Source organism: Sinohyriopsis cumingii, chromosome 11 (genome assembly GCF_028554795.1).
Source record: "Sinohyriopsis cumingii isolate HCF-2022 chromosome 11, ASM2855479v2, whole genome shotgun sequence".
In the NCBI taxonomy this organism is placed as follows: domain Eukaryota; kingdom Metazoa; phylum Mollusca; class Bivalvia; order Unionida; family Unionidae; genus Sinohyriopsis; species Sinohyriopsis cumingii.
The window spans coordinates 91520206-91534078 of NC_142971.1; the positions used below are offsets into that span (position 1 = coordinate 91520206).

At 37.4% G+C, this 13873-nt stretch overlaps 1 protein-coding gene across 1 annotated transcript in view; it reads left to right on the plus strand.

Annotated features, from left to right (window-relative positions):
- The window catches only part of LOC149788987 (solute carrier family 35 member E3-like), a 58305-nt gene that overhangs the window by 33485 nt on the left and 10947 nt on the right, over window positions 1–13873 (plus strand). The window contains exons 3-5 of the mRNA XM_089975141.1: window positions 249–407; window positions 7972–8054; window positions 12124–12236. Of these exons, the coding sequence (XP_089831267.1) occupies window positions 249–407; window positions 7972–8054; window positions 12124–12236 (355 nt within the window). The remainder of the gene's footprint in view (window positions 1–248; window positions 408–7971; window positions 8055–12123; window positions 12237–13873) is intronic.

Below are 13873 nucleotides of genomic sequence, written 5' to 3' on the forward strand. Positions count from 1 at the left end.
AAACTGCCACCCTGCAGACATCATAGTGATATGACTGAAAAATTGTTAAAGCTACATTAAAAATCCAAATCACACACACACATCCTTCAATATATAATTTATCTCACATTTTTCCATATGATGTCTTCACACATATACCTGCATGAAAATACTGGAAATGATAAAATGTACACCTGCTAATCAGAAAGTTTGTAAGTTGCATTTGAGTAATGAAAATATTATCTTTCAATTTATATTTTCTGTTACAGTGGGTAGGTGAGAAACAAAGTGAATTTCAGGTCAATTCCATGCAGTTGTTGCTGTACCAGGCTCCCCTGTCTGCAGGCCTCCTGTTATTTGTAATCCCAATCTTTGAACGGCTTCCCAGTCCCCAGACATTTCTCACAGCTTGGCCATTAGAGGTCATTGTAAGTGAATTTTATTAAAATATTTGCTTATTTTACTGTATGGTTCACTTTACTTTTCCGTAAGAGTACATGCTAGAACTATATCTTTATTTTTGTGCTCATCAATATACATGGGTTTGTCACAAAGATACAATGTGTAAACAGGTTTATACTTTAGAATTTCATCAGAGCTAAACATCTGTTGCAGTTTATTTCTTCTGGAAGAAATGACGTCAACAACAGCAGAACAACTGAGTGCATATGGATTATTACACTGAACTATGTATGTAACTAAGTCCAAGGGAATGAACTTCATTATAGGGTCCCTAGGTGGTTTAGTGTATGTAACTAAGTCCAAGGGAATCAAGTTCATTATAGGGTCCCTGGGTACTTTAGTGTATGTAACTAAGTCCAAGAGAATCAAGTTCATTATAGGGTCCCTAGGTGGTTTAGTGTATGTAACTAAGTCCAAGGGAATCAAGTTCATTATAGGGTCCCTGGGTAATTTAGTGTATGTAACTAAGTCCAAGGGAATGCACTTCATTATAGGGTCCCTAGGTGGTTTAGTGTATGTAACTAAGTCCAAGGGAATCAAGTTCATTATAGGGTCCCTGGGTAATTTAGTGTATGTAACTAAGTCCAAGGGAATGCACTTCATTATAGGGTCCCTAGGTGGTTTAGTGTATGTAACTAAGTCCAAGGGAATCAAGTTCATTATAGGGTCCCTAGGTGGTTTAGTGTATGTAACTAAGTCCAAGGGAATGCACTTCATTATAGGGTCCCTAGGTGGTTTAGTGTATGTAACTAAGTCCAAGGGAATGCACTTCATTATAGGGTCCCTAGGTGGTTTAGTGTATGTAACTATGTCAAAGGGAATCAAGTTCATTATAGGGTCCCTGGGTAATTTAGTGTATGTAACTAAGTCCAAGGGAATGCACTTCATTATAGGGTCCCTAGGTGGTTTAGTGTATGTAACTAAGTCCAAGGGAATCAAGTTCATTATAGGGTCCCTGGGTAATTTAGTGTATGTAACCAAGTCCAAGGGAATGCACTTCATTATAGGGTCCCTGGGTGGTTTAGTGTATGTAACCAAGTCCAAGGGAATGCACTTAATTATAGGGTCCCTGGGTAATTTAGTGTATGTAACCAAGTCCAAGGGAATGCACTTCATTATAGGGTCCCTGGGTAGTTTAGTGTATGTAACCAAGTCCAAGGGAATCAAGTTCATTATAGGGTCCCTGGGTAATTTAGTGTATGTAACCAAGTCCAAGGGAATCAAGTTCATTATAGGGTCCCTGGGTAATTTAGTGTATGTAACTAAGTCCAAGAGAATGCACTTCATTATAGGGTCCCTAGGTGGTTTAGTGTATGTAACTAAGTCCAAGGGAATCAAGTTCATTATAGGGTCCCTGGGTAATTTAGTGTATGTAACCAAGTCCAAGGGAATGCACTTCATTATAGGGTCCCTGGGTAGTTTAGTGTATGTAACCAAGTCCAAGAGAATGCACTTAATTATAGGGTCCCTGGGTAATTTAGTGTATGTAACCAAGTCCAAGGGAATGCACTTCATTATAGGGTCCCTGGGTAGTTTAGTGTATGTAACCAAGTCTAAGGGAATGCACTTCATTATAGGGTCCCTGGGTGGTTTAGTGTATGTAACCAAGTCCAAGGGAATCAAGTTCATTATAGGGTCCCTGGGTAGTTTAGTGTATGTAACCAAGTCCAAGGGAATGCACTTCATTATAGGGTCCCTGGGTGGTTTAGTGTATGTAACCAAGTCCAAGGGAATCAAGTTCATTATAGGGTCCCTGGGTAATTTAGTGTATGTAACTAAGTCCAAGAGAATGCACTTCATTATAGGGTCCCTGGGTGGTTTAGTGTATGTAACTAAGTCCAAGGGAATCAAGTTCATTATAGGGTCCCTGGGTAATTTAGTGTATGTAACCAAGTCCAAGGGAATGCACTTCATTATAGGGTCCCTGGGTAGTTTAGTGTATGTAACCAAGTCCAAGAGAATGCACTTAATTATAGGGTCCCTGGGTAATTTAGTGTATGTAACCAAGTCCAAGGGAATGCACTTCATTATAGGGTCCCTGGGTAGTTTAGTGTATGTAACCAAGTCCAAGGGAATGCACTTCATTATAGGGTCCCTGGGTGGTTTAGTGTATGTAACCAAGTCCAAGGGAATGCACTTAATTATAGGGTCCCTGGGTAATTTAGTGTATGTAACCAAGTCCAAGGGAATGCACTTCATTATAGGGTCCCTGGGTAGTTTAGTGTATGTAACCAAGTCCAAGGGAATGCACTTCATTATAGGGTCCCTGGGTAGTTTAGTGTATGTAACCAAGTCCAAGGGAATCAAGTTCATTATAGGGTCCCTGGGTAATTTAGTGTATGTAACCAAGTCCAAGGGAATCAAGTTCATTATAGGGTCCCTGGGTAATTTAGTGTATGTAACTAAGTCCAAGAGAATGCACTTCATTATAGGGTCCCTGGGTGGTTTAGTGTATGTAACTAAGTCCAAGGGAATCAAGTTCATTATAGGGTCCCTGGGTAATTTAGTGTATGTAACCAAGTCCAAGGGAATGCACTTCATTATAGGGTCCCTGGGTAGTTTAGTGTATGTAACCAAGTCCAAGAGAATGCACTTAATTATAGGGTCCCTGGGTAATTTAGTGTATGTAACCAAGTCCAAGGGAATGCACTTCATTATAGGGTCCCTGGGTAGTTTAGTGTATGTAACCAAGTCTAAGGGAATGCACTTCATTATAGGGTCCCTGGGTGGTTTAGTGTATGTAACCAAGTCCAAGGGAATCAAGTTCATTATAGGGTCCCTGGGTAGTTTAGTGTATGTAACCAAGTCCAAGGGAATGCACTTCATTATAGGGTCCCTGGGTGGTTTAGTGTATGTAACCAAGTCCAAGGGAATCAAGTTCATTATAGGGTCCCTGGGTAATTTAGTGTATGTAACTAAGTCCAAGAGAATGCACTTCATTATAGGGTCCCTGGGTGGTTTAGTGTATGTAACTAAGTCCAAGGGAATCAAGTTCATTATAGGGTCCCTGGGTAATTTAGTGTATGTAACCAAGTCCAAGGGAATGCACTTCATTATAGGGTCCCTGGGTAGTTTAGTGTATGTAACCAAGTCCAAGAGAATGCACTTAATTATAGGGTCCCTGGGTAATTTAGTGTATGTAACCAAGTCCAAGGGAATGCACTTCATTATAGGGTCCCTGGGTAGTTTAGTGTATGTAACCAAGTCTAAGGGAATGCACTTCATTATAGGGTCCCTGGGTGGTTTAGTGTATGTAACCAAGTCCAAGGGAATCAAGTTCATTATAGGGTCCCTGGGTAGTTTAGTGTATGTAACCAAGTCCAAGGGAATGCACTTCATTATAGGGTCCCTGGGTGGTTTAGTGTATGTAACTAAGTCCAAGGGTTTGCACTTCATTATAGGGTCCCTGGGTAATTTAGTGTATGTAACCAAGTCCAAGGGAATCAAGTTCATTATAGGGTCCCTGGGTGGTTTAGTGGTCTAAGGAACTTGTCTTTACAGATCACTCATCTCATCTCCAACTGTCTTCTGTCTGTATGAATTCAAGTCTCGGCTCAACCAGCGTGGGTATGTGAGATGGTTTACCAGTAGCTTCCTGTGTGTTGGTGGTTCTTTCCAGGGTCTTCCTGTCTTCTTCCTTCATCAGATATCCTGGTTCCCATGTATAGCCTAACCTAACCAAATTGGTTTATATGTATGACTGTGCAGGGGAATTAGCTTTTTACATATAGATATTGTATGTAGGACTGTGCAGGGGAATTAGCCATTTATATATAGATATTGTATGTATAACTGTGCAGGGGAATTAGCTTTTTCTATATAGATATTGTTTGTAACACTGTGCAGGGGAATTAGCTTTTTATATATAGATATTGTTTGTAACACTGTGCAGGGAAATTAGCTTTTTATATATAGATATTGTATGTATGACTGTGCAGGGGAATTAGCTTTTTATATATATATATACTGCATGTAACACGGTAAAAGGGAATCCAGCTTGTTTTGTACAGATTTTGCTAAGCAGAAGATACGAAAATGAAGTTTCTGTTTTCTGGGAAGTGAAATCGTACTGCTGTTGAACCTGCTGTGGCATGAGCACAGAATAGTGATAAATTTGGTCTGTACCTGTCTGTCCATAGTGTATGTGTATTTTCATAATGTATGTGTCTGTCCATAGTGTATGTGTATTTCTGTAGTGTATGTGTCTGTCCATAGTGTATGTGTCTGTCCATAGTGTATGTGTCTCTCCATAGTGTACACTATGTGTCTGTCCATAGTGTATGTGTGTCCATAGTGTATGTGTCTGTCCATAGTGTATGTGTCTGTTTATGTGTCTGTCCAGTGTATGTGTCTGTCCATGTGTATGTGTCTGTCCTTGATGTATGTGTCTGTCCATCCATCCACACTACAGATCAATCTCATTATTATAGGTTCTTTATATTTCAGTCTTGTTACAAGGTACATGAATATATCCTGATGTATGTAACATCAATCATAATTCAGTAATGTTATCAGTTTCTCAGGTACATTGACCACATTTTTGTTTTTCGTAATGTGAATATATCCTAATGTATGCAACGCCAATTATAATTCAGCAATTTTGTCAGTTTCTCAAGTACATTTGGCCAGTGTTGTTACTTGGTATCTGGATCTATCCTTATATATACAACACCAATTATAATTCAGGTAAGTTGTCTGTTTATCAGTTGCAGTTTAATCCAGAATCTTGTTACTTTGCATGTTGATACATCTTAATTGGTACAATATTAATTACCGCTCCGGTGGCCTAGTGGTGAGAGCGTCCGCCTTGGATGTGGGAGGTCATGGGTTCGATCCCCGGCCGAGTCATACCAAAGACTTACAAAAATGGTACTAACAGCTGCCTCGCTTGGTGCTCAGCATTAAGAGGTTAGTGTTAGGACTGGTCGGCCTGGTGTCAGGATAATGTGACTGGGTGGGACATCATGCTACATGTCTGCGGCATGATGCCCCAGTGCTAGACATCATTTAAGTACAATTAGGCCTGATAATTTAAAAATCTGTTCATAATAGGTTATTTTAATTTTGTAACCTTCTCACCATTACCAGCACAGTCTTGTATAGAATAACTTGGCGGGGTGGGTGGGTGTCCTTTTTTCATCAGAAAATTGGTGTTATCTTACATGGTATGTGACTGCTCTGGTGGCCTAGTGGTTAGAGCATCCACCTCGAACCCCTGCTGAGTCATACCAAAGACTTAAAAATGGTACTAACAGCTGCCCTGCTAAGCGCTGAGCATTATGAGTTAGTGTTAGGACTGGTCAGCCTGGTGTCAGGATAATGTGACTGGGTGGAACATCATGTTACATGTCTGTGGCCTGATGCCCCACCGCTAGGCATCACTATAAACTGCCACACTGCAGACATCATAGCGATATGACTGAAACATTGTTAAAGCTACGTTAAAAATCCTAACCACTTGCATACATGGTATGCACAGTATTTAAAACCTGAGTAGTACCAGGCTCAGCAAAATTTGTGTGTGGGACTTAACAGCATGAGTAGTACAAGATTTAACATCCTAGAGTAATACAGTGTGATCCCGCTATAGCACACTCCATTATAACACGAATTCGGATATAACATGGTCATGGTGCACACCTCCCAAAATTTCATATGTATTTTCTCGTGCACGAAAAAATGCTTTCTTAAAAGTACAAAAGACCCATAAAATGTTTATTACCATTTTGGGGAAGAGATTGCGTATGAATATTACAAGATGACTGTGGCATGGCTTCCAAAATTGTATATGTATTCTTCTCGTGCACAAAAAGCAGTTTCTTCTTCTTAAAAGTATGAAAGATAACATGTAAAAAGTTTATTCAGGGATTGTGCAGGGCTTTGCCAATGCCGTAGATTGTGATTTTTTTTCCTTATTGGCAGCAAAATATACCATTTCTCGATTTATTTTGTTGGCGATATTGTTGGCTGTTTAAACTTGTATTTACAATTATTGGTTTGGGGAGGAGAAATTCAGTGGCCCCATGAAAGGAAGCCTCAAACTTGATATAAAATGCACTGAAATTGATCTATTATTACACAAATTCTTTGTCCACATTGACAAACCATTTTAACAGTGCATTGTTATAACTTATATCATAATCCACTTATATTGGCATCTAGAATGAGTACTGTATGCAGTGAGATACCTGGGTTTTTTGTTGACATTTCCGTTAGTGGAGATCAAGTGGACAAGGCATTATCTCATAATATATCTTTCCTTGGATTTTTGGCTGTTCGCTAGTAATTAATATATTTACATAGACTATCACACCACTTCTTCAAATGTGAAAAAACAAACAAGAAACAAAAACAAGATCTTTTGTGTTTGGTCTATTCAATAGGCAGGGCGGAACAGTAACTACTATCGACCAGATGATGGCCAATTCCTTTTTTAAAAATGTACGAGATAAAATAGTTAGCTGAAATTTCAAAGAAAACATTACCTTTGTTATGTAAACATACTAAGCAAATGGAAAAGAATCAGTCTCAATCATGCAAAACAATTATTTGATATTGCTGCCACAATAAGAAACTGGCATTTGTTTGGTTCCCCAAAGCTGTCCTTTAGCGGTGACTTCAATAATACATGCACCTTTCATCAAAGAAAGCCGACTACAGTCTTCAAAAGAAACAAAGAACCTTTATTGAAAGGAAGTCAGTACCAAACTTAAATTAAAGCAATGGAATTTAATGGATTGTTTCATTTTCCAACATGACTGGAACAGATTTACTGTGCTGTGAAAGTTTCCTTTTTGCAGGAAAAATATTTATGCTTGCGAACGCTTCTAATGGTGGCTTGAAATGCAAACTAATTTTTACTGACTTGGGATATACTCAAAAGTAAATGTGCTTCATCATTCGTTACATAATTGTGCTATTTTTTCCACTGAATTCAGACCTATATAACCTGTGACACAATTATTGAATATTTTAAATCTCTGTGTGTGCATATTTTGGATGGAATTACTTGTATCGTGGATTCAGTGTATGTGATGAGATTCGCAGGTGAGTACATGGTGTTGATACTCTAATCATGCTATATACTGTATTAGACATGTATATATAAACAGTATACACATAGATGTACCAATGCATGGTTTTCTGAATAAAGTAAAATATTATATATGCCTTCTCTGTCTATTTAACTGAATTTTTGGTACATTACTTTATACCTCAGAGTGTTCTTCGGACATGGGATGGGTGTATAATGTGCTGTTCATTGTACTCTTGTTCAAGAAAGGAGTCCTGGACTTCAACTTGTTCAAGGATGGAGCCCTGGACTCCAACTATGTAGAACCCTGGGCTAAAGTTTGTACCCTGATGTGCTAGATACCTTATTGTCTTGTGTAAACAGAAAGCCGTGTCATCATAAAACTTCTATGGTGAAACACCATAAATTATTCAGAATACAGTTATCTGGATAATATTCTTGTTGATCTCAATGTTGACATGTACACTGCATTTTTTATACTGCCTTTTCTGTTGCAGCTTATGGTGCTGTTTTCTGGAGTCGTGGCTTTCTCAGTAAACTTGTCAATATTTTGGATCATTGGAAACACTTCACCTGTAACGTATCCTTACAGAAATAAGTCTTCCTGCAACTATATGGTGACTTACAATCATTAAGGTGAAGCTTTCCTTTGCTTTCTTGGCTTAACACAACTAAGAGTACATGCTTCCTCTGGGATGGGACATTAAGCTATTGCAGGCTACTGGTATGGAAAAAATTACACAATATTCCTTACTGCACATAGTCAAGATTTTGATAAATAAATGAAAAGCAAATATATTTTCAATCTTATTTAATATGAAATTCAGGAAAATTTGTCCTTAGCTGCTGGACAAGGCTTTTATTGACCACAGGTTAACCGTAAAGCCAAAGCTTGAAGTGGGGTTAATTTGAGCAACCATGGCAGAACTGCACAATCTTAGCTGACTACAACCCAGACTTTACTGCCTTATTGCAGGGCATTGAAATATTAAAGTGCCTACTCCAGGACTTTGCTGTTTTTACTGTCTCAAATAATGTGTATCGAAGTATCACAGTAGCTTCCACTAGACTGCCCCCACCATGCTCATAGCAGTGCTTAGAAGTATTACATTGACAACAGCTCCAGCTCATCTCAGCATAACAGTGCATGGAAGTATTACATTGCCTACTGCTACAGATCATCACAACATAGCATTGCTTGGAAGTATTACATTGACAACTGCTCCAGCTCATCTCAGCATAACAGTGATAGGAAGTATTACATTGCCTACTGCTACAGCTCATCTGAATATAACAATGATTGGAAGTATTACATTGCCTACTGCTACAGCTCATCTGAACATAACAGTGATTGGAAGTATTACATTGCCTACTGCTATAGCTCATCTGAACATAACAGTGATTGGAAGTATTACATTGCCTACTGCTACAGCTCATCTGAACATAACAATGATTGGAAGTATTACATTGCCTACTGCTACAGCTCATCTGAATATAACAATGATTGGAAGTATTACATTGCCTACTGCTACAGCTCATCTGAACATAACAGTGATAGGAAGTATTACATTGCCTACTGCTATAGCTCATCTGAACATAACAATGATTGGAAGTATTACATTGACAACTGCTCCAGCTCATCTCAGCATAACAGTGATAGGAAGTATTACATTGCCTACTGCTACAGCTCATCTGAATATAACAATGATTGGAAGTATTACATTGCCTACTGCTACAGCTCATCTGAACATAACAGTGATTGGAAGTATTACATTGCCTACTGCTACAGCTCATCTGAACATAACAGTGATTGGAAGTATTACATTGCCTACTGCTACAGCTCATCTGAACATAACAATGATTGGAAGTATTACATTGCCTACTGCTACAGCTCATCTGAATATAACAATGATTGGAAGTATTACATTGCCTACTGCTACAGCTCATCTGAACATAACAGTGATAGGAAGTATTACATTGCCTACTGCTACAGCTCATCTGAACATAACAATGATTGGAAGTATTACATTGACAACTGCTCCAGCTCATCTCAGCATAACAGTGATAGGAAGTATTACATTGCCTACTGCTACAGCTCATCTGAATATAACAATGATTGGAAGTATTACATTGCCTACTGCTACAGCTCATCTGAACATAACAGTGATTGGAAGTATTACATTGACAACTGCTCCAGCTCATCTGAACATAACAGTGCATAGAAGTATTACATTGCCTACCGCTATAGCTCCTCTCAACATAACAATGATTGGAAGTATTACATTACCTACTGCTACAGCTCATCTGAACATAACAGTGATTGGAAGTATTACATTGCCTACTGCTACAGCTCATCTGAACATAACAGTGCATAGAAGTATTACATTGCCTACTGCTATAGCTCATCTCAACATAACAGTGATAGGAAGTATTACATTGCCTACCGCTATAGCTCATCTCAACATAACAGTGATAGGAAGTATTACATTGCCTATTACATTGCCTACTGCTACAGCTCATCTGAACATAACAGTGATAGGAAGTATTACATTGCCTACTGCTACAGCTCATCTGAACATAACAGTGATTAGAAGTATTACATTGCCTACCGCTACAGCTCATCTCTGCATAACAGTGCTTGGAACATACCGCTTGACCTTGCTTCCTCATACTGGCAGTACATAATATTACATTATCTGTTAGAGCATGTCTCGGACAGCAATGCGTAAAAGTATTATGGCACCTACAGCCAAACCTTGCCTCCTTGTAGTAGTGCTTAGAAATATTATAGAATATATTGCTATATATTTTCTCCACATCACCAACCCAAATTTTATAACCAGTGTAATAGAAAACAGACATAAAAAAATCTGGGCTTTACAGCAGTGCATAGAAGTATTACATTGTCTACTGCTAAACCTTGCCTCCTTGTAGTAGTACATATAAGTATTACAGTGTCTCCTGCTAAACCTTGCCTCCTTGTAGCAGTACATAGAAGTTTTACAGTGTCTACTGCTAAACCTTGCCTCCTTACTGCATTGCTTAGTGTATATTGCTATATATTGCCTCCACATCACCTACCCAACTTTTATAACCATTGTAATAGGAAACCCACATAAAAATGTTTTTGGGCATTATAGCAATGGATAGAAGTATTACATTATCTGCTGCTACATCTTGCCTCCTTACAGCAGTGCTTAGAAGTATTACAGTGCATACTGCTATATTTTGCCACCACATTGCAGGATACAGAAACATTACATTGCCTACTACTAGACCTTGACTCCTTAGAGCAGAGCATAGAAGTATTGCATTACATAATGTTAGACCATGTATCTGGCAGTAGTGTGTTGAAGTATTACATTACATAATGTTAGACCATGTCTCTGGCAGCAATGTGTTGAAGTATTACATGACATAATGTTAGACCATGTCTCTGGCAGCAATGTGTTGAAGTATTACATGACATAATGTTAGACCATGTCTCTGGCAGCAATATGTTGAATTATTACATTACATAATGTTAGGCCATGTCTCTGGCAGCAATGTGTTGAAGTATTACATGACATAATGTTAGACCATGTCTCTGGCAGCAATGTGTTGAAGTATTACATGACATAATGTTAGGCCATGTCTCTGGCAGCAGTGTGTTGAAGTATTACATGACATAATGTTAGACCATGTCTCTGGCAGCAATGTGTTGAATTATTACATTACATAATGTTAGGCCATGTCTCTGGCAGCAATGTGTTGAAGTATTACATGACATAATGTTAGACCATGTCTCTGGCAGCAATGTGTTGAAGTATTACATGACATAATGTTAGACCATGTCTCTGGCAGCAATGTGTTGAAGTATTACATTACATAATGTTAGACCATGTCTCTGGCAGCAATGTGATGAAGTATTACATGACATAATGTTAGACCATGTCTCTGGCAGCAATGTGTTGAATTATTACATTACATAATGTTAGGCCATGTCTCTGGCAGCAATGTGTTGAAGTATTACATTACATAATGTTAGACCATGTCTCTGGCAGCAATGCATAGAAGTATTACAATGCCTTCTTCTAAAACCTGGTTTAACATAACATCGCCTCCTAATAGTAGTGCATAGAAGTATTAAAGTCGGGGCGGGTTTAACCCATAGATTAATAAGGCTTCCACTGAACACATGATCTCACTGTGGTGTATCTTACAAGAATTTGAAGACTTTCAAGTCAGATCCCAAGCTGTCAATGCTGCTTTTAACATCATCGCTGCAGATAAAGTAAAAGCTATGTCTAGCTGCCTGCTGATGCATTTGTAATGTAATTAATGGGACACTTACTGCAAAAATTCTTCTTGAGAGGATTCTAAGACTTAATGTTAAAATAAAAATGCTTGTAGTAATTTTCATACAGATATTATTTTATTATGTTTTATAATGGACCCACCCAATCCTTAATGATTTAGGGTTCATCAGAATTATTGGTTTTAACAGTGTGTTAAGAGAGAAATATGTCTTATATGATAGGATCAGAAGTTGTTCATCGCATTGAGGATTTCGTTTTGTTAAAAAATAAATTAGCACATAAATAAAAACACTGACCTTGATTTAAGATAATTGTGTTAAGTATATAATTTACCCTTAACAAACATCTCAGTTACAATATGGTCGGACACCTGAAGTTTTGCCTAACATTGCTTGGAGGATATGTTCTGTTCCATGACTCCTTGCAGTTTTTACAGGTGCTTGGAATATTTACAACTCTGGCAGGTAAGTTGATGCATGTATTCTGACTTTCATTTTTTACATTTGCAGTCACATTCGTTTTAAGTAGCTTCACCTGGTTAGTGGCAAAAGTTGCTTCAACCACATGGTTGCCCAATAATGGTTGATTTCTTCTTTAAATAGGTTGTAGAGATATCATGCAGTTTTTTTTTAAAGACAGGTCATTGCATAGTAGAGATGACCTATATTTCCTTTTTTAAGAAAGGTTAATACATAATAGAGGTGACCTTTCAAGCAGAGTAGACAGTGATTTGATGGAACTAAGCTTGTCTCTCTCCTTTAGTGCCATCTGATTAGTATTCATCGTGAGACATGTGAGACTGACCTATAATATTCATCGTAAGACATGTGAGACTGACCTATAATATTCATCATGAGACATTTCTATGTCAAATTGACCTGTAGTATTCATCGTGAGACATTTCTATTTAAAACTGACCTGTAGTATTCATCGTGAGACATTTCTATGTCAAACGGACCTGTAGTATTCATTGTGAGACATTGCTATGTCAGAGTGGTTTACTCCTTTCAGGTTTTTTTTAATTATGTAAACAAATTGAAGACCAAACATGTTAATTATAATTTTTAACAGATTCTGAAATATCGTAAGATTTTATTTTTGTGGTAGCATAATAAGTCCAAGATCAGAACACATTGTATGTCTAATGTTTAATTAACAGCTGAGCTTAAATACAAATTAAGTTTGATTCTGTCGTTCAACCTGATAAAGGACAAACTATTTCAGTTTCCTGCATTCATGAATTATCTGACAATGATAAATATTGATGTATGCTAATCAACATTTTCTGTAGGGTTCTTTCAACAGGTAATAACCATGGTTTTAACAGCTAACTTTCATGCTATCTTTTTAGCATGCACTTGCTAAGTGCATAATAGTCGTTTATTTATTCACTTTTTTTCCAGGTATGCTCTATCAAGTAGGAGTAATATTTGCTAAGGTGAAAATAATATTCTTCATGTTCAGAGATAGTGCACATGCCTCGTGATTTGGTTCATCTTTTAATTGTTGTGCATGCTTTATTAATGTTTTATATTTAATTTGTTAACTTATATAGTTCAGTTTTATGATGTTTAACTGTGTCATCCTGTTTAATCTTTTTTGTCAAGCCAGCCTTGGAAGAAGCTTTTATAGAGCTCTATCATATGTCTGTCCACGACCAAGATTAATCCAGTGTTAAAGTTTAGGTTAACCTAAATCCTATAACGTAATGGCAGATCAGGTCTATTTTGTTTGCTTTATTGATCAATCCTAACAAACTGCATAGACCTAGATCTGCTAGCACATTATGCTTTGGACAATCTGGGTTGGTACAGTTTACAGTTGGATCAAATTTATATGTGAATATACAAGGTATCTAAGTTAAAGGTGGGCTTGACAAAAAGTAGGTCTATTTATTTTTTATTTTAGCAACTTTATTTTTTCGAATTTGTATTACATTTTGCATTTTGGTTACATGTATATATATATATATATATATATATATATATATATATATATATATATATATATATATATATATATATATATATGTATGCATTAAACCTGACACAGATTAATAAGATCATCTGTCTTCCTCCATCAGAGAGAAACATAATGATTT